The sequence below is a fragment of the Bos indicus x Bos taurus genome, chromosome 15, assembly GCF_003369695.1.
Source record: "Bos indicus x Bos taurus breed Angus x Brahman F1 hybrid chromosome 15, Bos_hybrid_MaternalHap_v2.0, whole genome shotgun sequence".
Lineage (NCBI taxonomy): Eukaryota > Metazoa > Chordata > Mammalia > Artiodactyla > Bovidae > Bos > Bos indicus x Bos taurus.
This window is the reverse complement of record NC_040090.1, coordinates 82,367,033-82,394,005: the sequence shown is the minus strand read 5'-3', so window position 1 is coordinate 82,394,005 and position 26,973 is coordinate 82,367,033. Positions and strand designations below refer to the sequence as shown.

At 39.0% G+C, this 26,973-nt stretch overlaps 1 protein-coding gene across 11 annotated transcripts in view; it reads right to left on the bottom strand.

Moving 5' to 3' along the window:
* Positions 1–26,973, bottom strand: part of GRIA4 (glutamate ionotropic receptor AMPA type subunit 4) — a 678,364-nt gene that overhangs the window by 110,008 nt on the left and 541,383 nt on the right. For all 11 annotated transcript variants that reach the window (XM_027563975.1, XM_027563976.1, XM_027563974.1 and 8 more), the window contains one exon: positions 23,493–23,546. In XM_027563975.1, coding sequence (XP_027419776.1) covers positions 23,493–23,546 — 54 coding nt within the window. The remainder of the gene's footprint in view (positions 1–23,492; positions 23,547–26,973) is intronic.

Sequence of the window (26,973 nt, the reverse complement as noted above, 5' to 3'; positions counted from 1 at the left end):
AGAATCAAATCAACAAATTTAGAAATGAAGAAATCAAGGGAACAATTCCATTCACCACTGTGATGAAAAGAATAAAATACTTAGGAATAAATCTACCTAAAGAAACAAAAGACCTATACATAGAAAACTGTAAAATACTGATGAAAGAAATCAAAGAGGACACAAATAGATGGAGAAATATATCATATTCATGGATCGGAAGAATCAATATAGTGAAAATAAATATAATACCCAAAGCAATCTACAGATTCAATACAATCCCTGTCAAACTACCAACAGTCTCTTTCAGAGAACTAGAAGAAATACTTTCACAATTTATATGGAAATAGAAAAAAATCTCAAATAACCAAAGCAAACTTGAGAAAGAAGAATGAAACTGGAGGAATCAACCTTCCTGACTTCAGACTATACTACAAAGTCATCAAGACACTATGGTACTGGCATAAAGACAGAAATATAGATCAATGCAACAAAATAGAAAGCCCAGAGATAAACCCACACACCTATGCACACCTTATCTTTGACAAAGGAGGCAAAAATATACAATGGAGAAAAGACAGTCTCTCTAACAAGTGGTGTTGGGAAAACTGGTCAACCACCTATAAAAGAATGAAACTAGTTTGCATTCCCACCAACAGTGTAAGAGAGTTCCCTTTTCTCCACACCCTCTCCAGCATTTATTGCTTGTAGTCTTTTGGATCGCAGCCATTCTGACTGGCGTGAAATTGTACCTCATTGTGGTTTTGATTTGCATTTCTCTGATAATGAGTGATGTTGAGCATCTTTTCATGTGTTTGTTAGCCATCTGTATGTCTTCTTTGGAGAAGTGTCTATTTAGTTCTTTGGCCCATTTGAATCAGTTCTAATGAGATGGATGAAACTGGAACCTATTATACAGAGTGAAGTAAGCCAGAAAGAAAAACACCAATACAGTATACTAACACATATATATGGAATTTAGAAAGATGGTAACAATAACCCTGTGTACGAGACAGCAAAAGAGACACTGATGTATAGATCAGTCTTATGGACTCTGTGGGAGAGGGAGAAGGTGGGGAGATTTGGGAGAATGGCATTGAAACATGTATAATATTACGTATGAAACGAGTCGCCAGTCCAGGTTCGATGCACGATACTGGATGCTTGGGGCTGGTGCACTGGGATGAGGGAGGGTATGGGGAGGGAGGAGGGAGGAGGGTTCAGGATGGGGAACACAGGTATACCTGTGGTGGATTCATTTCGATATTTGGCAAAACTAATACAATATTGTAAAGTTAAAAAAAAAAAAGAATGAAACTAGAACACTTTCTAACACCATAGACAAAAATAAAATGGATTAAAGATCTAAACATAAGACAAGAAACTATAAAACTCCTAGAGGAAAACATAGGCAAAACACACTTTGACATAATTCAGGGTAATGGAAATAAAAGCAAAAATAAACAATTGGGACCTAAATAAACTTAAAGAACTTAAAAGCTTTTGCACAACGAAGGAAACTATAAGCAAGGTGAAAAGACAGCCTTCAGAATTGGAGAAAATAATAGCAAAAGAAGCAACTGATAAAGAATTAATCTCAAAAATATACAAGCAGCTCAATATCAGAAAACAAATAAAAAAATGTGCCAAATAACTAAACAGACATTTATCCAAAGAAGACATACTGATGATTAACAAACACATGGAAAGATGCTCAACATCACACATTATCAGTTCGGTTCAGTTGCTCAGTCATGTCCGACTCTTTGCTACCCCATGGACTGCAGCATGCCAGGCTTTCTGTTCATCACCAACTCCCGGAGTTTACTCAAACTCATGTCTATTGAGTCAGTGATGCCATCCAACCACCTCATCCTCTGTCATCCCCTTCTCCTCCCACCTTCAATCTTTCCAAGCATCAGGGTCTTTTCAAATGAGTCAGCTCTTTGAATCAGGTGGCCAAATATTGAAGTTTCAGCTTCAACATCAGTCCTAACAATGAATATCCAGGACTGATTTCCTTTAGGATGGACTGGTTGGATCTCCTTGCAGTCCAAGGAACTCTCAAGAGTCTTCTCCAACATCAGAGTTCAAAAGCATCAATTTTTAAGTGCTCAACTTTCTTTATAGTCCAACTCTCTCATCCACAGGTGACTACTGGAAAAACCATAACCTTGATTAGATGGACCTTTGTTGGCAAAGTAACATCTCTGTTTTATAATATGCTCTCTACTTTGGTCATAACTTTTCTCCCAAGGAGTAAGCATCTTTTAATTTCATGGCTGCAGTCACCATCTGCAGTGATTTTGGAGCCCCCCAAATAAAGTCTGCCACTGTTTCCACTGTTTCTCCATTATTTTCCATGAAGTGATGGGACCGGATGCCATGATCTTTGTTTTCTGAGTTTTGAGCTTTAAGCCAACTTTTTCACTCTCCTCTTCTACTTTCATCAAGAGGTTCTTTAGTTCTTCTTCACTTTCTGCCATAAGAGTGGCCATAAAAACCACAATGAGGTACCATCTCACACTAGTCAGAATGGCTGCCACCAAACATCTGCAAATAATAAATGCTGGACAGGGTGAGGAGAAAAGGGAACCCTCTTACACTGTTGGTGGGAATGCAAACTAGTACAGCCACTATGGAGAACAGTGTGGAGATTCCTCAAAAAAACTGGAAATAGAGCTTCCATACAACCCAGAAATCCCACTGCTGGGCATACACACTGAAGAAACCAGAATTGCAAGAGACATGTGTACCCCAGTGTTCATCGCAGTACTGTTTACAATAGCTAGGACATGGAAGCAATCTAGATGTTCATTGGCAGACGAATTGATAAGAAAATTGTGGTACATACACACGATGGAATATTACTAGCTATTAAAAAATGCATTTGAATCAGTTCTAATGAGGTGGATGAAAACTGGAGCCTATCATACAGAGTGAAGTAAGTCAGAAAGAAAAACACCAATACAGTATATTGATGCATATTTATGGAATTTAGAAAGATGGTAACGATGACCCTATATGCAAGACAGCAAAAGAGACACAGATACAAAGAACCAACTTTTTGACTCTGTGGTCACCCACAGGTGAGGGTGAGATTATTTGAGAGAATGGCATTGAAACATGTGTATTACCATATGTGAAATAGATCACCAGTCCAAGCTTGATGCAGGAAACAGGGCTCTCAGGGATGATGCACTGGGACAACCCTGAGGGATGGGATATGGAGGGAGGTTGGAGTGGGGTTCGAGATGGGGGACACATGTACACCCATGGCTGATTTATGTGAATGTATGGCAAAAACCACTACAATATTGTAAAGTAACTAACCTCCAGTTAAAATACATAAACTAAAAATTGGCTTAAAGTATGAAGTTTTGATGATCAAATAATAGACAGATGGTGGAGTCAGATGTACTTAATGTAAAGAAGTTGAAAAATATGGGAAGCACAAAGAAAAAAATAATGTCTTCAAATTCATGGACTCTAACTGGGGTCACTGCACTTGAGCATCAACAAGCTAGACTTAAAGTTTTGAAAATAGAATTTTAGTTTTTATTCTTGCTAACCAGATACCTAAATGTGTATGTCACTTTCCTCTCTGCGTGTTAGTTTTCTTACATTTTTATTGGAATATAATTGCTTTACAATGTGTGTTAGTTTCTGCTGTACAATGAAGTGAATCAGCCATACCACCCATCTAAGTCTTTCACAGACACTGAGCTCAGCTTTCTGTGCCTTATAGCAGCTTCCCAGTCGCCATCTATCTTATAGAAGTTAGCATATATATATGGATTCTGCGGTGGCTCAGTTGTAAACAGTCCACCTACAATGCAGGAAATGTGGGTTTGATTTCTGGGTCAGAAAGATCTCCTTGAGAAAGAAATGACAGTCCACTCTAGTATTCTTCCTGGGAAATCCCATGGACAGGCGAACCTGGTGGGCTACAATCCAGGGAGTTGCAAAGAGTTGGACACGACTTAGTGCCTAAACAGTAACAAGTGTATATATGTAAATCCCAACCTCCCAATTTGTCCCTCCAACCCTTTCCTCCCCTCCTGTGTCCATATGTCTGTTTTCTATGTCTGTGTCTCTATTCCTACCCTGTACCATTTTTCTAGATTCCATATATATGCCTTAATATACAATGCTTGTTTTTCTCTTTCTGATACTTCACTCTGTATGACAGACTCTAGGTACATCTATGTCTCTACAAAAGGCCTATTTTTCCTTTAGTGGCTGAGTAATATTCCATTGTGTATATGTACAACACCTTCTTTATCCATTCATCTGTCATTGGACATTTAGATTGTTTCCATATCTTGACTATTGTACATAGTGTTGCAATGAACACTTAGATACATGAGTCCTTTTGAATTATGGATTTCTCAGGATATATGCTGAACAGTATGATAGCTAGGTCACGTGGTAGTTTTATGTTTAAATTTTAAGGAAACTTCATTCTGTTCTCCTCAGTGGTTGTATAAATTTAGATTCTCACCAACAATGCCTGAGGTTCCCTTTTCTGCACACTTTCCCCAGTGTTTATTGTTTGTAGATTATTTGAGGGTTTCCTTGGTGGCTCAGATGGTAAAGAATCTGCCTGCAATGCAGGAGACCTGGGTTTGATCCCCGAGTCAAGGAGATACCCTGGAGAAGGGAATGGCAACCCACTCCAATGTTCTTGTCTGGAGAATCCCATGGACAGAGGAGCCTGGTGGAGATTTTTTGATGATGGCCATTCTGGTTGATGTGAGGTGATACTTCATTGTAATTTTGATTTGCATTTCTCTAATAATTAAAGATGCTGAACATCTTTTTCAAATGTTTGTAGGCCATCTGTATGCCTTCTATGGAGAGATGTACATTTATGTCTTCTGCCCATTTTTTGATTGGATTGCTTTTTTTGATATTGAGTTGTATATTGTTGCTTTTCAGTTGCTAAGTCATGTCTGACACTTTGCAACCTCATGGAAGGTAGCACACTAGGTTACTCTGACCTTCTCTATCGTCCAGAGTTTGCTAAATTCATATCCATTGAGTTGGTGATGTTAACTAACCATCTTATCCTCTGCTGCCCCCTTCTATTACCATTAATCTTTCCCAGAATTATAGTCTTTTAGAGTGAGTTGGCTGGCCAAAATATTGGAGCTTCAGCTTCAGTATCACTCCTTCCGATGAATATTCAGGGTTGATTTTCTTTAAGATTGAATGATTTGATCTCCTTACTGTCTAAAGGACCCTCAAGAGTCTTCTCAATTCAGTTCAGTCTCTCAGTCATGAGCGACCCCATGAACTGCAGCATGACAGGCTTCCCTGTCCATCACCAACTTCTGGAGCTTGCTCAAACTCACGTCCATTGAGTCAGTGATGCCATCCAGCCATCTCATCCTCTGTCATCCCCTTCTCCTCCTGCCCCCAATCCCTCCCAGCATCAGAGTCTTTTCCAATGAGTCAACTCTTCGCATGAGGTGGCCAAAGTACTGGAGTTTCAGCTTTAGCATCATTCCCTCCAAAGAAATCCCAGGGCTTATCTCCTTCAGAATGGACTGGTTGGATCTCCTTGCAGTCCAAGGGACTCTCAAGAGTCTTCACCAACAACACAGTTCAAAAGCATCAATTCTTCGGTGCTCAGCCTTCTTCACAGTCCAACTCTCACATCCATACATGACCACAGGAAAAAGCATAGCCTTGACTAGATGGACCTTTGTTGGCAAAGTAATGTCTCTGCTTTTGAATATGCTATCCGGGTTGGTCATAAGTTTCCTTCCAATGAGTAAGCGTCTTTTAATTTCATGGCTGAAGTCACCATCTTCAGTGATTTTGGAGCTCCCCAAAATAAAGTCTGACACTGTTTCCACTGTTTCCCCATCTATTTCCCATGAAGTGATAGGACCGGATACCATGATCTTCGTTTTCTGAACTTTGAGCCTTATAGCAGGCTTTTTCACTCTCCACTTTCACCTTCATCAAGAGGCCTTTTAGCTCCTCTTCACTTTCTGCCATAAGGGTGGTGTTATCTGCATACGTGAGGTTACTGATATTTCTCCCGGCAATCTTGATTCCAGCTTGTGTTTCTTCCAGTCCAGTGTTTCTCATGATGTACATCTACTCTGCATAGAAGTTAAATAAGCAGGGTGATAATATACACCCTTGACGTACTCCTTTTCCTATTTGGAACCAGTCTATTGCTACATGTCCAGTTCTAAGTGTTGTTTCCTGATCTGCATATAGGTTTCTCAAGAGGTAGGTCAGGTGGTCTGGTATTCCCATCTCTTTCAGAATTTTCCACAGTTTATTGTGATCCACACAGTCAAAGGCTTTGGCATAGTCAATAAAGCAGAAATAAATGTTTTTCTGGAACTCTCTTGCTTTTTCCATGATCCAGCATATGTTGGCAATTTGATCTCTGGTTCCTCTGCCTTTTCTAAAACCAGCTTGAACATCAGGAAGTTCATGGTTCACGTATTGTTGAAGCTGGGCTTGGAGAGTTTTGAGCATTACTTTACTAGCATGTGAGATGAGTGCAATTGTGCAGTAGTTTGAGCATTCTTTGGCATTGCCTTTCTTTGGGATTGGAATGAAAACTGACCTTTTCCAGTCCTGTGGCCACTGCTGAGTTTCCCAAATTTGCTGGCATATTGAGTGCAGCACTTTCACAGCATCATCTTTCAGGATTTGAAATAGCTCAACTGGAATTCCATCACCTCCACTAGCTTTATTCATAGTGACGCTTTCTAAGGCCCACTTGACTTCACATTCCAGGATGTCTGGCTCTAGATGAGTGATCACACCATTGTGATTATCTGGGTCGTGAAGATCTTTTTTGTACAGTTCTTCTGTGTATTCTTGCCACCTCCACTTAATATCTTCTGCTTCTGTTAGGTCCATATCATTTTTGTCCTTTATCGAGCCCATCTTTGCATGAAATATTCCCTTGGTATCTTTAACTTTCTTGAAGAGATCTCTAGTCTTTCCTATTCTGTTGTTTTCCTCTATTTCTTTGAATTGATCACTGAGGAAGGCTTTCTTATCTCTTCTTGCTATTCTTTGGAACTCTGCATTCATATTCTTACATCTTTCCTTTTCTCCTTTGCTTTTCGCTTCTCTTCTTTTCACAGCTATTTGTAAGGCCTCCCCAGACAGCCATTTTGCTTTTTTTGCATTTCTTTTCCATGGGGATGGTCTTAATCCCTGTCTCCTGTACAGTGTCACGAACCTCCTCCCATCGTTCATCAGGCATTCTATCTATCAGATCTAGGCCCTTAAATCTATTTCTCACTTCCCCTGTATAATCATAAGGGATTTGATTTAGGTCATACCTGAATGGTCTAGTGGTTTTCCCTACTTTCTTCAATTTAAGTCTAAATTTGCCAATAAGGAGTTCATGATCTGAGCCATAGTCAGCTCCTGGTCTTGTTTTTGTGGACTGTATATAGCTTCTCCATCTTTGGCTGCAAAGAATATAATCAATCTGATTTCAGTGTTGACCATCTGGTGATGTCCATGTGTAGAGTCTTCTCTTGTGTTGTTGGAAGAGGGTGTTTGCTATGACCAGTGCATTGTCTTGGTAAAACTCTATTAGTCTTTGCCCTGCTTCATTCTGTATTCCAAGGCCAAGTTTGCCTGTTACTCCAGATGTTTCTTGACTTCCTACTTTTGCATTCCAGTCCCCTATAATGAAAAGGACATCTTTTTTGGGTGTTAGTTCTAAAAGGTCTTGGAGGTCTTCATAGAACTGTTCAACTTCAGCTTCTTCAGCGTTACTGGTTGGGGCATAGACTTGGATTACAGTGGTATTGAATGTTTTGCCATGGAAACGAACAGAGATCATTCTGTCATTTCTGAGATCGCATCCAAGTACTGCATTTCGAAATATTTTGTTGACCACGATGGCTACTCCATTTCTTCTGTGGGATTCCTGCCCGCAGTAGTAGATATAATGGTCATCTGAGTAAATTCACCCATTCCAGTCCATTTGAGTTCGCTGATTCCTAGAATGTCTACATTCACTCTTGCCATTTCTTGTTTGACCACTTCCAATTTGCCTTGATTAACGGACCTGGCATTCAAGGTTCCTATGCAATATTGCTCTTTACAGCATCGGACCTTGCTTCTATCACCAGTCACATCCACAGCTGGGTATTCTTTTTGCTTTGGCTTCATCCCTTCATTCTTTCTGGAGTTATTTCTCCACTGATCTCCAGTAGCATATTGGGCACCTACTGACCTGGGGAGTTCCTCTTTCAGTATCCTATCATTTTGCCTTTTCATACTGTTCATGGGGTTATCAAGGCAAGAATACTGAAGTGGTTTGCCATTCCCTTCTCCAGTGGACCATATTCTGTCTGATCTCTCCACCATGACCCGCCTGTCTTGGGTTGCCCCAGGGGCATGGCTTAGTTTCATTGAGTTAGACAAGGTTGTGGTCCTAGTGTGATTAGGTTGACTAGTTTTCTGTGAGTATGGTTTCAGTGTGTTTGCCCTCTGATGCTCTCTTGCAACACCTACCATCTTACTTGGGTTTCTCTTACCTTGGGCGTGGTATCTCTTCACGGTTGCTCCAGCAAAGCACAGCCACTGCTCCTTACCTTGTACAAGGGGTATCTCCTCACCGCCACCCTTCCTGACCTTCAACGTGGGATAGCTTCTCTAGTCCCTCCTGCACCCGTGCAGCCACCACTCCTTGGACATGGGGTTGGTCCACCCGTCCACCGCCCCTGGCCTCGGGCTTGGAGTGGTCCTCCTGGCCTCTGCCCCTGGCCTTGGGCATTGTGTAGCTCCTCTCAGCCACCACCCCTGACCTCAGATGCGGGGTAGCTCTTCTCGGCCATTCCTGCACCATCGCAGCCTGGCACTCTCGGCCGCTGCCCCTGACCTCGGATGTGGGGTAATAAATCACAGCAGGATCCTCTATGACCCACCTCCCAGAATATCGGAAATAAAAGCAAAAATAAACAAATGGGACCTAATTAAACTTAAAAGCTTCTGCACAAAAAAGGAAACTATAAGCAAGGTGAAAAGATAGCCTTCAGAATGGGAGAAAATATTAGCAAATGGAGCAACTGACAAACAACTAATCTCAAAAATATACAAGCAACTCCTGCAGCTCAACTCCAGAAAAATAAATGACCCAATCAAAAAATGGGCCAAAGAACTAAATAGACATTTCTCCAAAGAAGACATACAGATGGCTAACAAACACATGAAAAGATGCTCAACATCACTCATTATCAGAGAAATGCAAAACAAAACCACAATGAGGTACCATTTCACCCCAGTCAGAATGGATGCAATCCAAAAATCTACAAGCAATAAATGCTGGAGAGGGTGTGGAGAAAAGGGAACCCTCTCACACTGTTGGTGGGAATGCAAACTAGTACAGCCACTATGGAGAACAGTGTAGTGATTCCTTAAAAAACTGTAAATAGAACTGCCTTATGATCCAGCAATCCCACTGCTGGGCATACACACCGAGGAAACAAGAATTGAAAGAGACACATGTCCCCCAATGTTCATCGCAGCACTGTTTATAATAGCCATGACATGGAAGCAACCTAGATGCCCATCAGCAGGTGAATGGATAAGAAAGCTGTGGTACATATACACAATGGAGTATTACTCAGCCATTAAAAAGAATACATTTGAATCAGTTCTAATGAGGTGGATGAAACTGGAGCCTATTATACAGAGTGAAGTAAGCGAGAAAGAAAATCACCAATACAGTATACTAATGCATATATATGGAATTTAAAAAGGCAGTAACGATAACCCCACATGTGAGACGGCAAAAGAGACACAGATGTATAAAACAGTCTTTTGGACTCTGTGGTAGAGGGAGAGGGAGAGGGAGAGGGAGAGGGAGAGGGAGAGGGAGAGGGAGAGGGAGAGGGTGGGATGATATGGGAGAATGACATTGAAACATGTATAATATCATATATGAAACGAATCGCCAGTCCAGGTTTGATGCATGATACTGGATGCTTGGGGCTGGTGTACTGGGACAACCCAGAGGGATGGTACGGGGAGGGAGGAGGGTTCAGGATGGGGAACACGTATATACCTGTGGTGGATTCATGTTGATGTATGGCAAAACCAATACAATATTGTAAAGTAATTAACCTCCAACTAAAATAAATAAATTTATATTAAAAAAAAGTGAAAGAGGAGAGAGAAAAAGTTGGCTTAAAGTTCAACATTCAGAAAACTAAGATCATGGCATTTGGTCCCACCGCTTCATGTCAAATAGATGGGCAAACAGTGGAAACAGTGAGAAACTTTATTTTTTTGGGCTCCAAAGTCACTGCAGATGGTGATTGCAGCCATGAAATTAAAGACGCTTACTCCTTGGAAGGAAAGTTATGACCAACCCAAACAGCATATTAAAAAGCAGAGACATTATTTTTCCAACAAAGGTCTGTCTAGTCAAGGCTATGGTTTTTCCAGTAGTCATGTATGGATGTGAGAGTTGGACTATAAAGAAAGCTGAGCACCAAAGAAGTGATGGTTTTGAACTGTGGTATTGGAGAAGACTCTTGAGCGTCCCTTGGACTGCAAGGAGATCCAACCAGTCCATCCTAAAGAAAATCAGCCCTGAAAATTCATTGGAAGGACTGATGCTGAAGCTGAAACTCCAATACTTTGGCCACGTGATGTGAAGAACTGACTTGTTTGAAAAGACCCTGATGCTGGGAAAGATTGAAGGTAGGAGGAGAAAGGGACGACATAGGACGAGATTGTTGGGTGGCATCACCGACTCAATGAGCATGAGTTTGAATGAACTCCGGCAGCTGGTGACTGATGGCCTGGCGTGCTGCATGCAGTCCATGGGGGGGTCGCAAAAAGTCGTACACGACTGAGCGACTGAACTGAACTGATAATATAAATATTTGTTCATTTGATAATGTATCATAAGTCCCTTAAGCTATTCTCATGCTTTCTGCTTTTTCTAATTGAATGAATTGCACTACTGTGTACTCCAGTTAACTGACATTTTCTTCCACTTAGTCAAATTTGCAGTTTAACTCCTAAAGTGAATTTTTTCATTTATTGTATTTCCTCATCTCTGTGACTTCTCTTTGGTACTTTTAAGTATTTTTTGTCTCCTCATTGAAATTCTCATTTTGTTCATTAATTATTCCTGTGACCTCAGTGAACATCTTTATAATTGTTATTTTGAACTCTCTATTCAGTAAATCACTTATCTTCATTTCATTAAAATTTTCTTCTAGAGATTTATATTGTTCTTTTGTTTGGAAAATATTACTTTTATTTATTTATTTTTTCTTGATCCTCTCTGTTGGTTTCTGCTCACTAGATAAAACAGTCACCTCTCCTAGTCTAGAAAAATTCATCTTATGTAGGAGATGAACCACCTTCTTTTTTCTTAGTGGTCCCAAGTAGTTGAGGATTTGACAATACTTGCCAGTGTCTTAAAGAAGAAAATCATAGTCAGCACCTACATGCAGTCCAATTTTAATTCTGACATTTAGGCAGTACCTTATAAGTATGCTGTCAAATTCATTTCAGGGAAAAGACTGGGAAATGAATATTTTTCCTATACCCTCTATGTTGAGTTCTGAAGGGTAGCCCAGTGAGTACTCTCATGTACACGTGTTAAGTCCTTTTTTATTGACTGCTGAAGTTCTGTAGAACTTGTGAATGCCAGGTCTGTTGGCTGTCATATTGAGTAGTCCTGTTGATGGGAGCAGGAAAAGGTGGAGTAACAGGCATCTGTACAACCTCCTTATACAGACGTGTTGACAACATGGTTTTACACTTGGAACAAGGAGGGATAGGTGACATAAATGCCCATTGACTCCACTGAGCTCTGTGGATGATCACAGTCAAACCCCAGATGCTTGCAGCCAGATCCTTTGAGGAAGAACTCTTAGACAGAAGGCTGTAAAGTAAATCTCCTTCCAGGGAAAACTGGGAGGTAGGAGTTTGCCTGCTCTCTTTGTGCTGAGACCTGCGGTGGTAGGTGCAGTGAGTACTTATGTGGCTATTAAGAATGACTTCTTTGATTTCTATAGACCTGTGGGTCATGTGGATGCATGCTCCATTGTCTTTTGCACCTAGGTTTTTTTGAGGGTTATTTCTTGAATCACAGCCTTAAAATCTGGTGTGCTAAATATGTGCTCCAAATCTTTCTTTCTTCATGTAGAAACAGAGTGGGGGATTCCATCCTGATTTTATCTATGGACTACACTGCGGGTAGTGTTTATGAAAAGAGTGTGTCTCGACCTTTTCAACTTATATCTACGTCAGTATTTTCTCAGTTGCCTGATGTGTAGGAGTCACTCAGCTAGTTTGTGGATTTCCCTCAGAGGCATAGCTCTGTTTGTGTGTCTGTAGGAGGAAGGGAGTTCAGTGATTTCCTGAGTCTCCATCTTAATCCCTCCAACTAAATTGGTCTTTTCTACTTCTTATATTATTGCTGTATCCCATGCTTAGTCCCTCAGCTGTGTCAGACTATTTGCAACCCCATGGATTGTAGCTTGCCAGGATCCTTTGTCTGTGGGGATTCTCCACGCAAGAATACTGGTGTGGGTTGTCATGCTCTCCTCCAGGGGATTTTCCCAACCAAGGAATTGAACCCATGTCTCCTGCATTTCAGACAGATTCTTTACTGTCTGAGTCACCAGGGAAGCCCAAGAATACTGGAATGGGTAGTCTATCCCTTCTCTAAGAGATCTTCCCAACCTGGAAATTGAACTGGTGTCTCCTGCATTGCAGGTGGATTCTTTACAACTGAGTTATCAGGGAAGCTATTATATAATAACTTGAATATGATGTCATCTACTAGGGTTGTTTAGTATAGGCTGTTATACCCATTGGGAGAACTATTAATTCTTTTAATTTTTCACTGGTTTGTCAATGTCAGGAATTTCTTTCTGGCATGATAATCTATAGCATATTGTCGTCTATTTTCCCTTCTGAATTACACTGTTTGGAAAGAACAGATGTTATTAAAACCCTCTATTTGCTAGAATCTCCTTGTATATTGTCTTTGTGACATGATATGTCATGTAAATAAATGTCTCTCTTTTTCTCATATAGTGATTAATATTAAGATATATTTGCTTTAAGATTTACATTTTTATAAAATATATTAAAGCATCCTGACTACTAAAAACAATGAAAAAAAGTCAAATTTCCCCAGTATTTTCATGATAATAATAAGTAACAAAATTATACTTTATTTAAGAAACACAATACAATAAGACTTTACAGTTTATGGCTTCATTTAATGGCTCAAATCCATAGTGAAACCTAGTTCATTAAAGACTTAAAATTCCTGTCTCAAAGTGTGATGGACTCCTTGCTACATGAAAAGAGTAGATGCATATGTATCCCTTTTGTAGTCTTCAGTTCTTTTCCTGCTTTAAGCACAAGATCCTCATCAAGGAAATATACAGTGGAAAAAGAGAAAACACATTCTTAACTTCTCTAGGATAAACCACTTTTGAGATTAAGCCATTAGGGGTAGATGATACTAAATAATTCAAGGAAACTGACCCTCTGCATGGTCAGTTTTCCCCCACACTTCCAAAATTAGCAAGAAATACTTGAGCTTTGCCAAGAAATCTAAAAGAACTTGCCTTACATCTTTCCTGGGAGGAAAAATAAATAAATAAATAATTAAATCCCACAGATTACGTGCCTAACAGCAACTCCCAGCAGAGAAGCAGCCCAGATGCTCGCATCCACCACTAGCAAGTGGGGGCTGGACAGGGAGGCACTGGCTGCATTGCTTAGAGTAAGGACTGAGCCTGAATGCCCTGAGGGCAATCTAGGGAACTAACTTGAGATAGCAACCCAGACTGTGGGGTAGCCAGAGAGAGAGAGGAAAAAAAAAAAAAAAAAAAAATAGAGAGAGAGAGAGAGAGAACTATCGGGTGAAAAGCCCTAACTTAAGACACTGCCAGGCCAGCTCACATAACAAAGGACTGAGCAGAGCTAGCTGGCTGCAGACCGGTCCATCCCCTGCTGCAGACAGGCAGGTGGGGGCAGCCAGAGCCAGAAAGGGGCAATTGTGGCCCCAGAGAGGCATCCTTTATCAAACTGCAAGCAGGCTTTGTTGCTAACCAAGACTTCTTGGGATTCTGGATGGTTGACATCCGCCAGGAGGGTCATAGCCAGAGATCAGCCCCCAGAAGATACGCACGGCACACCTGAGAAGGCACTCCCATTGTACACCCAGAAAACCGAGCAGCTGGGACGGGGGAGGCGATAAGATGCACCCCCACTTGGGGGTGACTGCGCTTACCAAGCACCTGATCACCTGAGCTCCTTGGACCTGGGAAGGGCACAAAACGCAGGCCCAACCAAGTCTGCACCTTTGTGGAATGCCCGAGAACCTGAACCTGAGCGACTTAGACCTGGGAAGTGCACGCAATCCAGGGCCTGCCTCAGACAGTTCCCAGAAGAGCAACCTAGAGTGTGAGAAGTGTAGACCATGAAAGCACACATGCCATGAGCGGGAGGAAACCCAATGTGGCTGAGTCACTGCGAGAACTCCCCACACATGCCAGTGATATTTGTTTGCAGTGATCCGCCCTCCCCACAGCATGACTGAACAAGTGAGCCTAAAAAAGTGACCACCACCGCCGCCTTGTGTCAGAGCAGAAATAAGACACTGAAGAGACCAGCAACAGAAGAAGCTAAAATAAAGAGAGGGAACTGCTTTGGAAGTGACAGGTGCAACAGATTAAAACCCTGTAGTTAGCACTGACTACATTGGAAGGGGCCTATAAATCTTGAGAAGTATAAGCCAGATCAAGGTACTATCTGAAAATGATCTGACCTCACACTGTCCGCACCAGCTCCAGAGAAATTCCTAGATATGTTTTTACTATTGTCATTTTTAATTTTTTTTTAAATTTAAGTCCTCTACTACTTCTTTAATTTTCATTTTTATAACCTACTATTACCCTGAAAAAAAACCCTATTTTTAAAGCAAACTTCATATATATATGTATTTATTTATTATATGTATATATATTTATAATATATATATCATATATATAAACTATAATATATATAAACTATTATAGTTATATATACTATATATATACTATTATTATATATATATAAACTATTATATATATATAATTTTTGTGACTTTGTTTTTTTTTTTTATATTGTATTTTTGAGAATCTAACTTCTACTCTAGATATTTAATCTTTGCTTTTTGGTATATGTTATCAATTTTGTACCTTTAAGAACCCAATCTTCAGTACCCATTTTTACTTGGGAGTGAGATTACTGGCTTGATTGCTCTCTCCCCCTTTTTGACTCTCCTTTTTCTCCACCAGGTCATCTCTATCTCCTCCCTCCCCTCTTTTCTCTACCCAACTGTGGGAATCTCTTTCTTGGCTGTGGAGAACATGTAAGGAACTGATTACTGGCTGGATCTGTCTCGCCCCTTTTGATTCCCCCTTTTATCCTCTTGGCCACCTCTGTCTCCTTCCTCCCTCTTCTCTTATCTATGTAACTCCATGAACATCTCTGAGGGGTCCAGACTGTGGAGAACACATAGGGAAGAGATTACTGGCTATATTGCTCTCTTCCCTTTTGATTCCCCCTCTTCTACTCCTGGTCACCCCTGTCTCCTTCCTCCTTCTTCTCCTCTCCATGTAACTCTGTGAACCTCTCTGGGTGTCCCTCACTGTGGAGAAACTTTTCAACCTATTTGTTTTATCATCAGTGCTGTATAGATGGAGAAGTCTTGAGGCTACTGTAATAATAAGACTGAAAACCAGAAGCAGGAGGCTTAAGTCCAAAACCTGAGAACACCAGAGAACTCCTCACTCCAGGGAACATTAATCGATAAGAGCTCATCAAAAGCCTCCATACCTACACTGAAACCAAGCACCACCCAAGAGTCAACAAGTTCCAGAGCAAGACATACCACACAAATTCTCCAGCAACACGGAACATAGCCCTGAGCTTCAGTATACAGGATGCCCCAAGTCACACCAAGCCAACTGACATCTCAAAACTCACTACTGGAGACTTCATTGCACTCCAGAGAGAAGAAATCCAGTTCCACCCAACAGAACACTGACACAAGCTTCCCTAACCAGGAAACCTTGACCAGCCACCCATCCAACCCCACCCACAGCGAGGAACCTCCACAATAAAGAAGAACCACAAACTGCCAGAATACAGAAAGGCCACCCCAAACACAGCAATATAAACAAGATGAAAAGGCAGAGAAATACTCAACAGGTAAAGGAACAGGATAAATGCCCACCAAATCAAACAAAAGAGGAAGAACTAAGGAATCTACCTGATAAAGAATTCCAAATAACGATAATGAAAAATGATCCAAAATCTTGAAAACAAAATGGAGTTACAGATAAATAGCCTGGAGACAAGGATTGAGAAGATGCAAGAAATGTTTAACACGGACCTAGAAGAAATAAAAAAGAGTCGATATATAATGAATAATGCAATAAATGAGATAAAAACATTCTGGAGGTAACCAACAGTAAAATAACAGAGGCAGAAGTTAGGACAAATGAGGTAGAAGATAGAATGGTAGAAATAAATGAGGCAGAGAGGAAAAAAGAAGTAAAAGAAATGAGGACAACCTCAGAAGCCTCTGGGACAATGGTAAATGCCTGAATATTCAAACCATAGGAATTGCAGAAGAATAAGACAAAAAGAAAGGCCATGAGAAAACACTTGAGAAGATGAGAGTTGAAAACTTCCCTAAAATGGGGAAGGAAATAGTCATCCAAGTCCAAGGAACCCAGAGAGTCCCAAACAGGATAAAGCCAAGACACATATTAATCAAATTAACAAAGATCAAACACAAAGAACAAATATTAAAAGCAGCAAGGGAAAAACAACAAATACACAAGGGGATTCCCATAAGGATAACAGCTGATATTTCAATAGAAACTCTTCAAGCCAGGAGGGAATGGCAGGACATACTTAAAGTGATAAAGAAAATAACTTACAGCCCAGATTACTGTACCCAGCAAGGATCTCATTCAAATATGAAGGAAAATCAAAAGCTTTACAGACAAGCAAAAGCTGAGAGAATTCAGCACCACCAAACCAGCTCTCCAACAAGTGCTAAAGGATCTTCTCTAGACAGGAAACAGAAAGAGTGTATAAACTCAAACCTAAAATAACAAAGTAAATGGTAACAGGATCATACTTATCAATAATTACCTTAAATGTAAATCTGTTGACTGCCCCAACCAAAAGACAAAGACTGGCTGAAAGGATACAGAAACAAGACCCCTACATATGTTGTCTACAAGACACCCACCTCAAAACAAGGGACACATATAGACTAAAAGTGAAGGGCTGGAAAAAGATATTCCATGCAAATAAAGACCAAAAGAAAGCAGGAGTAGCAATACTCATATCAGATAAAATAGACTGAAATAAAGGCCATGAAAAGAGACAAAGAAAGACACTCCATAATGATCAAAGGATCAATCCAAGAAGAAGATATAAGAATTGGAAATATATATGCATGAAACATAGAAGCACCACAATATGTAAGGCAAATGCTAACAAGTATGAAAGGGGAAAGTAACAATAGCACAATAATAGTGAGAGACTTTAATACCCCACTCACACCTATGGATAGATCAGCTAAACAGAAAATTAACAAGGAAAAACAAACTTTAAATGATACAGTAGACCACTTACCTAATTGATATCTATAGGACATTGCAACCCAAAACAATAAATTTCACCTTTTTGCTCATCTCAAATGCTAGTAAAGTAATGCTTAAAATTCTCCAAGCCAGGCTTCAGCAATATGAAAACTGTGAACTTCCAGATGTTCAAGCTGGTTTTAGAAGAGGCAGAGGAACCAGAGATCAAATTGCCAACATCCGATGGATCATCAAAAAAGCAAGAGAATTCCAGAAAAACATCTATTTCTGCTTTATTGACTATGCCAAAGCCTTTGACTGTGTAGATGACAATAAATGGTGGAAAATTCTGAAAGAGATGGGCATACAGGACCACCTGACCTGCCTCTTGAGAAACCTGTATGCAGGTCAGGAAGCAACAGTTAGAACTGGACATGAAGCAACAGACTGGTTCCAAATAGGAAAAGGAGTACATCAAGGCTGTATATTGTACCCTGCTTATTTAACTTATATGTAGAATACATCATGAGAAACGCTGGGCTGGAGGAAGCACAAGCTGGAATCAAGATTGCCAGGTGCAATATCAATAACCTCAGATATGCAGATGATACCACCCTTATGGCAGAAAGTGAAGAACAACTAAAGAGTCTCTTGATGAAAGTGAAAGAGGAGAGTGAAAAAGTTGGCTCAAAGCTCAGCATTCAGAAAACTAAGATCATGACGTCTGGCCCCATCACTTCATGGCAAATAGATGGGGGAACAGTGGAAACAGTGGCTGACTTTATTTTTCTGGGCTCTAAAGTCACAGCAGATGGCGATTGCAGCCATGAAATTAAAAGACGATTACTACTTGGAAGAAGGAAATGGCAACCCACTCCAGTACTCTCGCCTGGAAAATCCCGTGGATGGAGGAGCCTGGTAGGCTATAGTCTATGGGGTCGCAAAGAGTCAGAAATGACTGAGAGAGTTCACTCACTTGGAAGAAAAGTTATGACCAGCTTAGACAACATAATAAAAGGCAGAGACATTACTTTGCCAACAATGGTCCGTCTAGTCAAGGCTATGGTTTTTCCAGTGGTCATGTATGGATGTGAGAGTTGGACTATAAAGAAAGCTGAGACCGAAGAATTGATGCTTTTGAACTGTGGTGTTGGAGAAGACTCTTGAGAGTCCCTTGGACTGCAAGGAGATCTAACCAGTTCATCCTAAAGGAGATCAGTCCTGGGTATTCATTGGAAGGACTGATGTTGAAGCTGAAACTCCAATACTTTGGCCACCTGATGTGAAGAGCTGACTCATTTGAAAAGACCCTTATCCGGGAAAAGATTGAGGGCAGGAGGAGAAGGGGATGACAGAGGATGAGATGGTTGTATGGTGTCACTGACTTAATGGACATGAGTTTGAGTAAGCTCCGGGAGCTGGTGATGGCCAGGGAGGCCTGGTGTGCTGCAGTTCATGGAGTCGCAAAGAGTTGGACACTACTGAGTGACATAACTGAACTGAACTGAAGGGGAAGGTTCACAGCATTACAGGCTTACCTTAAGAAACAAGAAAAAAGTCAAATAAATAACTTAAGTAACTCTACACTTAAAGAAATTAGAAAAGGAAGGAAAAAGAACCCCAGTGTTAGTAGAAGGAAAGAAATCTTAAAAATTAGGGCAGAAATAAATGTTAAAGAAACAAAAGTTACCATAGCAAAAATCAACAAAGCTAAAAGTTAGTTCTTTGAGAAGATAAATAAAATTGACAACCATTAGCTAGACTCATCAAGAAACAAATGGAGACGAATCAAATCAACAAAATTAGAAATGACAATGGAGAGATCACAACAGATAACACAGAAATACAAAGGATCATAAGAGACTACTATCAACAACTATATGCCAATAAAATGGACAATTTGGAAGAAATGGAAAAATTCTTAGAAAAGTACAAATTTCCAAAGCTTAACCAGGAAGAAATAGAAAATCTTAACAGACCCATCACAAGCACTAAAATAGAAACTGTAATCAGAAATCTTCCAGCAAACAAAAGCCCAGGACCAAACGGCTTCACAGCTGAATTCTACCAAAAATTTAGAGAAGAGCTAACACCTATCCTACTCAAATTCTTCCAGAAAATTTCAGAGGAAGGTAAATTTCCAAACTCATTCTATGAGGCCACCATCACCCTAATACCAAAACCAAAGATGCCACAAAAAAAGAAAAAAAAAGAAAAGAAAACTACAGGCCAAAATTACTGATGAACATAGATGCAAAAATCCTTAATAAAATTCTAGCAAAGAGAATCAAGCAACATAATTAAAAGATCATACAGGCAGCCGGGGACGGCGCCACGCGGGGGCCGAGCAGGACGCGGCAGCGGGACGCTCCGGGGAGGCCCGGGCAGCCGATGGTTTTGACGAAGTATCTTAAGGTTGCTGGCCCATCCCCTCTTCTCCTGCTACCTCTTGTCCTCACCCCTCCCTCCCCATCACCACCACCCTAAAAAAAAAAAAATAAAAAAATAAAATAAAAGATCATACATCATGACCAAGTGGGCTTTATCCCATTGATGCAAGTATTCTTCAATATCTGTAAATCAATCAACATAATACACCACATTAACAAATTGAAAGATAAAAAACTATATGATTATCTCAATAGATGCAAAGAAAGCCTTTGACAAAATTCAACATCCATTTATGATAAAAACCCTCCAGAAATCAAGCATAGAAGGAACATACCACAACATAATAAAAGTTATATATGACAAGCCTTCAGCAAACATTATCCTCAATGGCAAAAAATTGAAAGCATTTCCCCTAAAGTCAGGAACAAGACAAGGGTGCCCACTCTCACCACTATTCTTCAACATAGTGTTGGATGTTTTGGCCACTTCAATCAGAGTAGAAAAAGAAATAAAAGAAATTCAGATTGGAAGAGAAGAAGTAAAACTCTCACTGTTTGCAGATAACATGATCCTCTATTATAGAAAACCCTAAAGACTCCACCAGAAAATTACTAGAGCTAATCATATAGTAAAGTTCCAGTATTTAAAATTAACACACAGAAATCCCTTGCATTCCTATATACCAACAATGAGAAAACAGAAAGAGAAATTAAGGAAACAACTCCATTCACCATTGCAACGAAAAGAATAAAATACTTAGGAATATATCTACCTAAAGAAACAAAAGACCTATATACAGAAAACTATAAAACACTGATGAAAGAAATCAGAGAACACAAATAGATGGAAAAATATACCATGTTCATGGATCAGATGAATCAATATAGTGAAAATGAGTATACTACCCAAAGTAATCTACAGATTCAGTGCAATCCCTATCAAGCTACCAATGATATTTTTCATAGGACTAGAACAAATAATTTCACAGTTTGTATGGAAGTTAAAAAACCTCAATTAACCAAAGCAATCTTGAGAAAAAAGAATGGAACTGGAGAAATCAACCTGCCTGACTTCAGACTATACTACAAACCTACAGTGATCAACACAGTATGGTACTAGCACAAAGACAGAAATATAGATCAATGGAACAAAATAGAAAGCCCAGAGATAAATCCACGCACCTATGGACACTTTACCTTTGACAAAGGAGGCAAGAATATACAATGGAGAAAAGACAATCTCTTTAACAATTGATGCTGGGAAAACTGGTCAACCACTTGTAAAAGAATGAAACTAGAACACTTTCTAACACCATACACAAAAATAAACTCAAAATGGATTAAAGATATAAACATAAGACTAGAAACTATAAAACTTCTAGAGGAAAACATAGGCAAAACACTCTCTGACAAAAATCAGCAGGATACTCTATGATCAACCTCCCAGAATATTGGAAATAAAAGCAAAAATAAACAAATATTACCTAATTAAACTTAAAAGCTTTTGCACAACAAAGGAAACTATAAGCAAGGTGAAAAGATAGCCTTTAGAATGAGAGAAAATAATAGCAAACAAAGCAATGGACAAAGAATTAATCTCAAAAATATACAAGCAACTCCTGCAGCTCAATTCCAGAAAAATAAACAACCCAATCAAAAAATGGGCCAAGAACTAAACAGACATTTCTCCAAAGAAGTCATACAGAAGGCTAACAAACACATGAAAAGATGCTCGACATCACTCATTATCAGAGAAATGCAAATCAAAACCACAATGAGGTACCATTTCGCCAGTCAGAATGGCTGCGATCCAAAAGTCTACAAGCAATAAATGCTGGAGAGGGTGTGGAGAAAAGGGAACTCTCTTACATTGTTGGTAGGAATGCAAACTGGTACAGCCACTATGGAGAACAGTGTGGAGTTTCCATAGAAAACTGGAAATAGAACTACTATATGACCCAGCAGTCCCACTGCTGGGCACACACACTGAAGAAACCAGAACTGAAAGAGACACGTGTCCCCCAGTGTTTATCGCAGCACTGTTTATAATAGTCAGGACGTGGAAGCAACCTAGATGTCCATCAGCAGATGAATGGATAAGAAAGCAGTGGTACATATACACAATGGAATATTACTCAGACATTAAAAAGAGTATATATGAATCATTTCTAATGAGGTGGATGAAACTGGAGCCTATTACACAGAGTGAAATAAGTTGGAAGGAAAAACACCAATACAGTATAGTAATGCATATATATGGAATTTAGAAAGGTGGTAACGATAACCTCACATGTGAGACAGCAAAAGAGACACAGATGTATAGAACAGTCTTTTGGACTCAGTGGGAGAGGGCGAGGGTGGGATGATTTGGGAGAATGGTATTGAAACATGTATATTATCATATGTGAAAAAGATCGCCAGTCCAGGTTTGATGCATGATACAGGGTGCTCGGGACTGGTGCAGTGGGATGACCCAGAGGGATGGTATGGGGAGGGAGGTGGGAGGGGGGTTCAGGATGGGAAACACATGTACACCTGTGGTGTATCCGTGTCAATGTATGGGAAAACCACTGCTGCTGCTGCTAAGTCACTTCAGTCGTGTCCGACTCCTGTGATCCCATAGACGGCAGCCCACCAGGCTCCCCCATCCTTGAGATTCTCCAGGCAAGAACACTGGAGTGGGTTGCCATTTCCTTCTCCAATGCATGAAAGTGAAAAGTGAAAGTGAAGTCGCTCAGTCTATCCGACTCTTCGCGACTCCATGAACTGCAGCCTACCAGGCTCCTCCGTCCATGGGATTTTCCAGGCAAGAGTACTGGAGTGGGGTGCCATTGCCTTCTCCAATGGCAAAACCACTACAATATTGTAAAGTAATTAGCCTCCAATTAAAATAAATAAATTTATATTAAAACAAAACAAAACCAACCAAACAAAAACAACACAAACTGCCAATGTGTATGACTCCTTACCACCCCATGGACTGTAGCCCACCAGGCAACTCTGTCCATTGGATTTCCCAGGCAGGAATACTGGAGTGGGTTGCCATTTCCTTCTCCAAGGGATCTTCCCAGCTCAGTGATTGAACCCCCATCTCCTGCACTGGCAGGCAGATACTTAACAACTAAGCCACTAGGGAAGCTCATGTCAATATGTTAGTTGGATGCATAACTCTTTAACTCAAAAACTTACAATTTTACCTCTTAGTTGTGGAGAAAATCTTGTTGCTTTGACCTCTAATGGGAAGAACATTCCTCCAAAGATTTCTGAAATACTATCCCCTAGGTTATTATCCTTCAGACAATCTTAAATAAAACTCTCCATTTCTTAATGCCTTTTTTTGTGAACACATAAAAGTATCATCCTATGTGTTGTAAAAAACCTTAATAAGTAATGTAGTTTAACAATTTATTACAGTATTATTTTAAGGTGCGGTTAACATGATCTTGACTGTCTGAACAATTCTTATATAACATAGAAAATAAAGAGTTCTTACCAAGTTTGCAATGATATAATGGTAGCCTTTAACGTGCTTTCCAACACTCACAATCTGTGAAGATATAAGAAAATACAAGGCAATAAATTTAACTCTACTGAATGATTATATTTTTAAAAAAGAAGAATTTTAACTATTGCACCATAATTTCACATGGAAACATGATAAGCAAATAATATGTTAATAATTTTTTCTTGTAAAAGTGATTTATTCTAATACAAAGAAATTCATAAGCCACTTTAGAAATTAAGTGGTTTAAGTAAAAAAAAAATCAATCATACTGTATAAATGCAAAAAATTTTCATTATATATTATTCAGAAAACTACTATGCTGTAATTCCCTCAATGAGAATGACAATGAAACAAACCAATAGTTTGCATATATTTCTAAAAAAGAATAGTTCAACATAAGAAAGATTATTTTGGTTTAAATAATTTAGATGTACTTATTTTACTGATAATTTACAGGAATTCATGATAGACTGTTAGATATTTTCAACTGGTGAGAACGATTTTCTATGAGTAGATTGGATTGTTGTCCTGAAAAGCAAGTAAAGATTTTTCTAAAGTTCAGTATCTCTCTTTAGATACCGTGAATACTTAGTTAATTCACACTCACCTGTGGATGTAGCAATAGTTTACTATAATAAAAAGAATAAAGATAAAACAACATCAAAAGACCTTTATTTATGCTATATTTATTTTTTCAATGAATGTTTTAGAAATGTTTAGAAAATTAGGAATAAGGAATTTTAGGAAAAAGTAATTCAATTTTTTAAAAAAAGTATAACTTTATTTCTATATTAGAAACCAATACAGTATTGTAGATTAATTAACCTCCAATTAAAATAAATAAATTTATATTTAAAAAAAGAAATTAAAATTCTTATTTTGCAATGCTGAAATTCCTTTTTAGAGAAAAATCTAATGGCAGTTACTAATGAGCTGCTCTGTAGACTCATTAGTATCTTCAAAGGTAGCAATAAAATATATTTTCATATACTTTTATCATTAAAAAAACTGAATTTTTTGGTAGTTTAATATCTTCTAAAATAATTTTTTATAAACTAGTGATGTGTATGAAACACAGGAAAGCTATTTTATTTTATTTATTATAGTTTTCAAGATAGCAGAATAAAGCTACTTCTGCTTTCACAGCATTACAGAATAAAGCATTGGTTATATCCAGTATTTCAAAAGTTTCCATATGAGTTTTACAAGTTTAATTACTAAAAATATTCAATTTTATGAAATGTTTAGATAATCCCTGAAATGTTGGAGCAAAATCTCAATCAGACATTCTTTGTGAAAATTACTATTAGTAAGTACCAGCTTATTCTATATAGTATTTGTGAACTAGGGAGCTATGATATGGTTCTCATTTTCATTCTTATTCATTCCACAAAACCACACTTTCATGCAGGTGTAAAGCTTATTTCTGAGAGATTGGGTTTAATTTGTGCAGGATTGACACATTGCAAACTGGCCAGCACCAGAAACAACTTATCATATTTAAGGGTTGAGAAAGAAAGCATCTGGAAGCTAAAGATACACTAAATGAGACTTTACATTCTACTTCAATCCTTGGTTGGCTTTTAACCAGAGCCAAGTTGACCTCATATACGTCCCCTCTGTTTTAAACTCTCACCTGCTCTTTCTGCAAAGTCTAATCCATTAAAAAAAAAAAAAATATATATATATATATAGTATAGTTGATTTAAAATGTTGTGTTAGCTTTTGCTGTACAGCAAAGGGAATTAGTTATACATATATATATATATATATATATATATATATATATACATATTTATCCACTCTAGATTCTTTTCCCACATAGATCAATACAGAGTATTGAGAAGAGTTCCCTGTGCTACACAGTAGGTCTTTACTATTTGTATATGGTAGTGTGTATATGTCAATTCCAATCTCCCAATTTGTCTCTCCCCTGCTTGGGTGGAAGCCTAGGTAACCATAAATTTATTTTCTACACTTTATTTCTGTTTTGTAAAAATGTTCATTTGTACTATTTTTTTGTTTCAGATTCCACATATAAGCAATATCATATGATATTTACCCTCCTCTGTCTGACTTACTTTACTCAGTATTACAATCTCTAGGTCCATCCATGTTACTGCAAATAGCATTATTTTTTTTTTCTTGGCTGAGTAGTATTCCATTGTATATGTGCCACATCTTATTTATTCATTCCTCTGTTGATGGACATTTAGATTGTTTCCATGTCCTGGCTATTGTAAATAACCCTGCAATTAAAACTGGAGCACACATATCTTTTTGAATTGTAGTTTATCTCTGAGCATATGTCCAGGAGTGGGATTGTTGGATTATATGGTAGCTCTAGTTTTAATTTTTTGAGAAGCCTCTTTACTGTTTTCCACAGTGGATGTGCCAATTTTCATTTCAACAGTGTAGGAGCATTACCTTTTCTCCATATGCTCTGCAGCATTTATTGTCTGTGGATTTTTTGGTGATGGCCATTCAGACCATTGTGAAATGATACCTCATTGTAGTTTTGATTTATATTTATCTAATAATTAGTGATGTTGAGCAATTTTTTATATGGTTTTGGCCACCTGTATGTCTTCTTTGAAGAGATTTCTATTTAGATCTTCCACCCATATTTTGATTGGGCTGTTTCTCTTTTGATATTCAACTGTGCAAGCTCTTTGTATATTTTGAGGATTAATCCTTTGTCATTTATTCCAATGTTTCAAATATTTTCTCCAACTTTGAGGGTTGTCTTTTCGTTTTGCTTATGTCTTCCTTTGCTGTGAAAACCTTTTAAGTTTAATTAGGTCTCATTTGTTTATTTTTATTTCCATTACTCTAAGTTCAGTTCAATTAAGTTGCTCAGTCGTGTCCGACTCTTTACGACCCCATGAACCACAGCACCACAGGCCTCCCTGTCCATCACCAACTCTCGGAGTTTACCCAAACTCGTGTCCATCAAGTCGGTGATGCCATCCAACCATCTCATCCTTTGTCGTCCTCTTCTCCTCTTGCCCTCAATCTTTCCCAGCATCAGGGTCTTTTCAAATGAGTCAGCTTTTCACATCAGGGCAAAGTATTGGAGTTTCAGCTTCAATATTAGTCCTTCCATGAACACCCAGGGCTAATCTCCTTTAGGATGGACTGGTTGGATCTCCTCGCAGTCCAAGGGACGCTCAAGAGTCTTTTCCAACACCACAGTTCAAAAGCATCAATTCTTCGTTGCTCAGCTTTCTTTATAGTCCAATTCTCACATCCATACATGACTACTGTAAAAATCATAGCCTTGACTAGACAGACCTTTGTTGGCAAAGTAATGTCTCTGCTTTTTAATATGTTGTCTAGGTTGGTCATAACTTTCCTTCCAAGGAGTTAAGTGTCTTTTAATTTCATGGTTGCAATCACCATCTGCAGTGATTTTGGAGGCCCCCCAAATAAAGTCAGCCACTGTTTCCACTGTTTCCCTATCTATTTG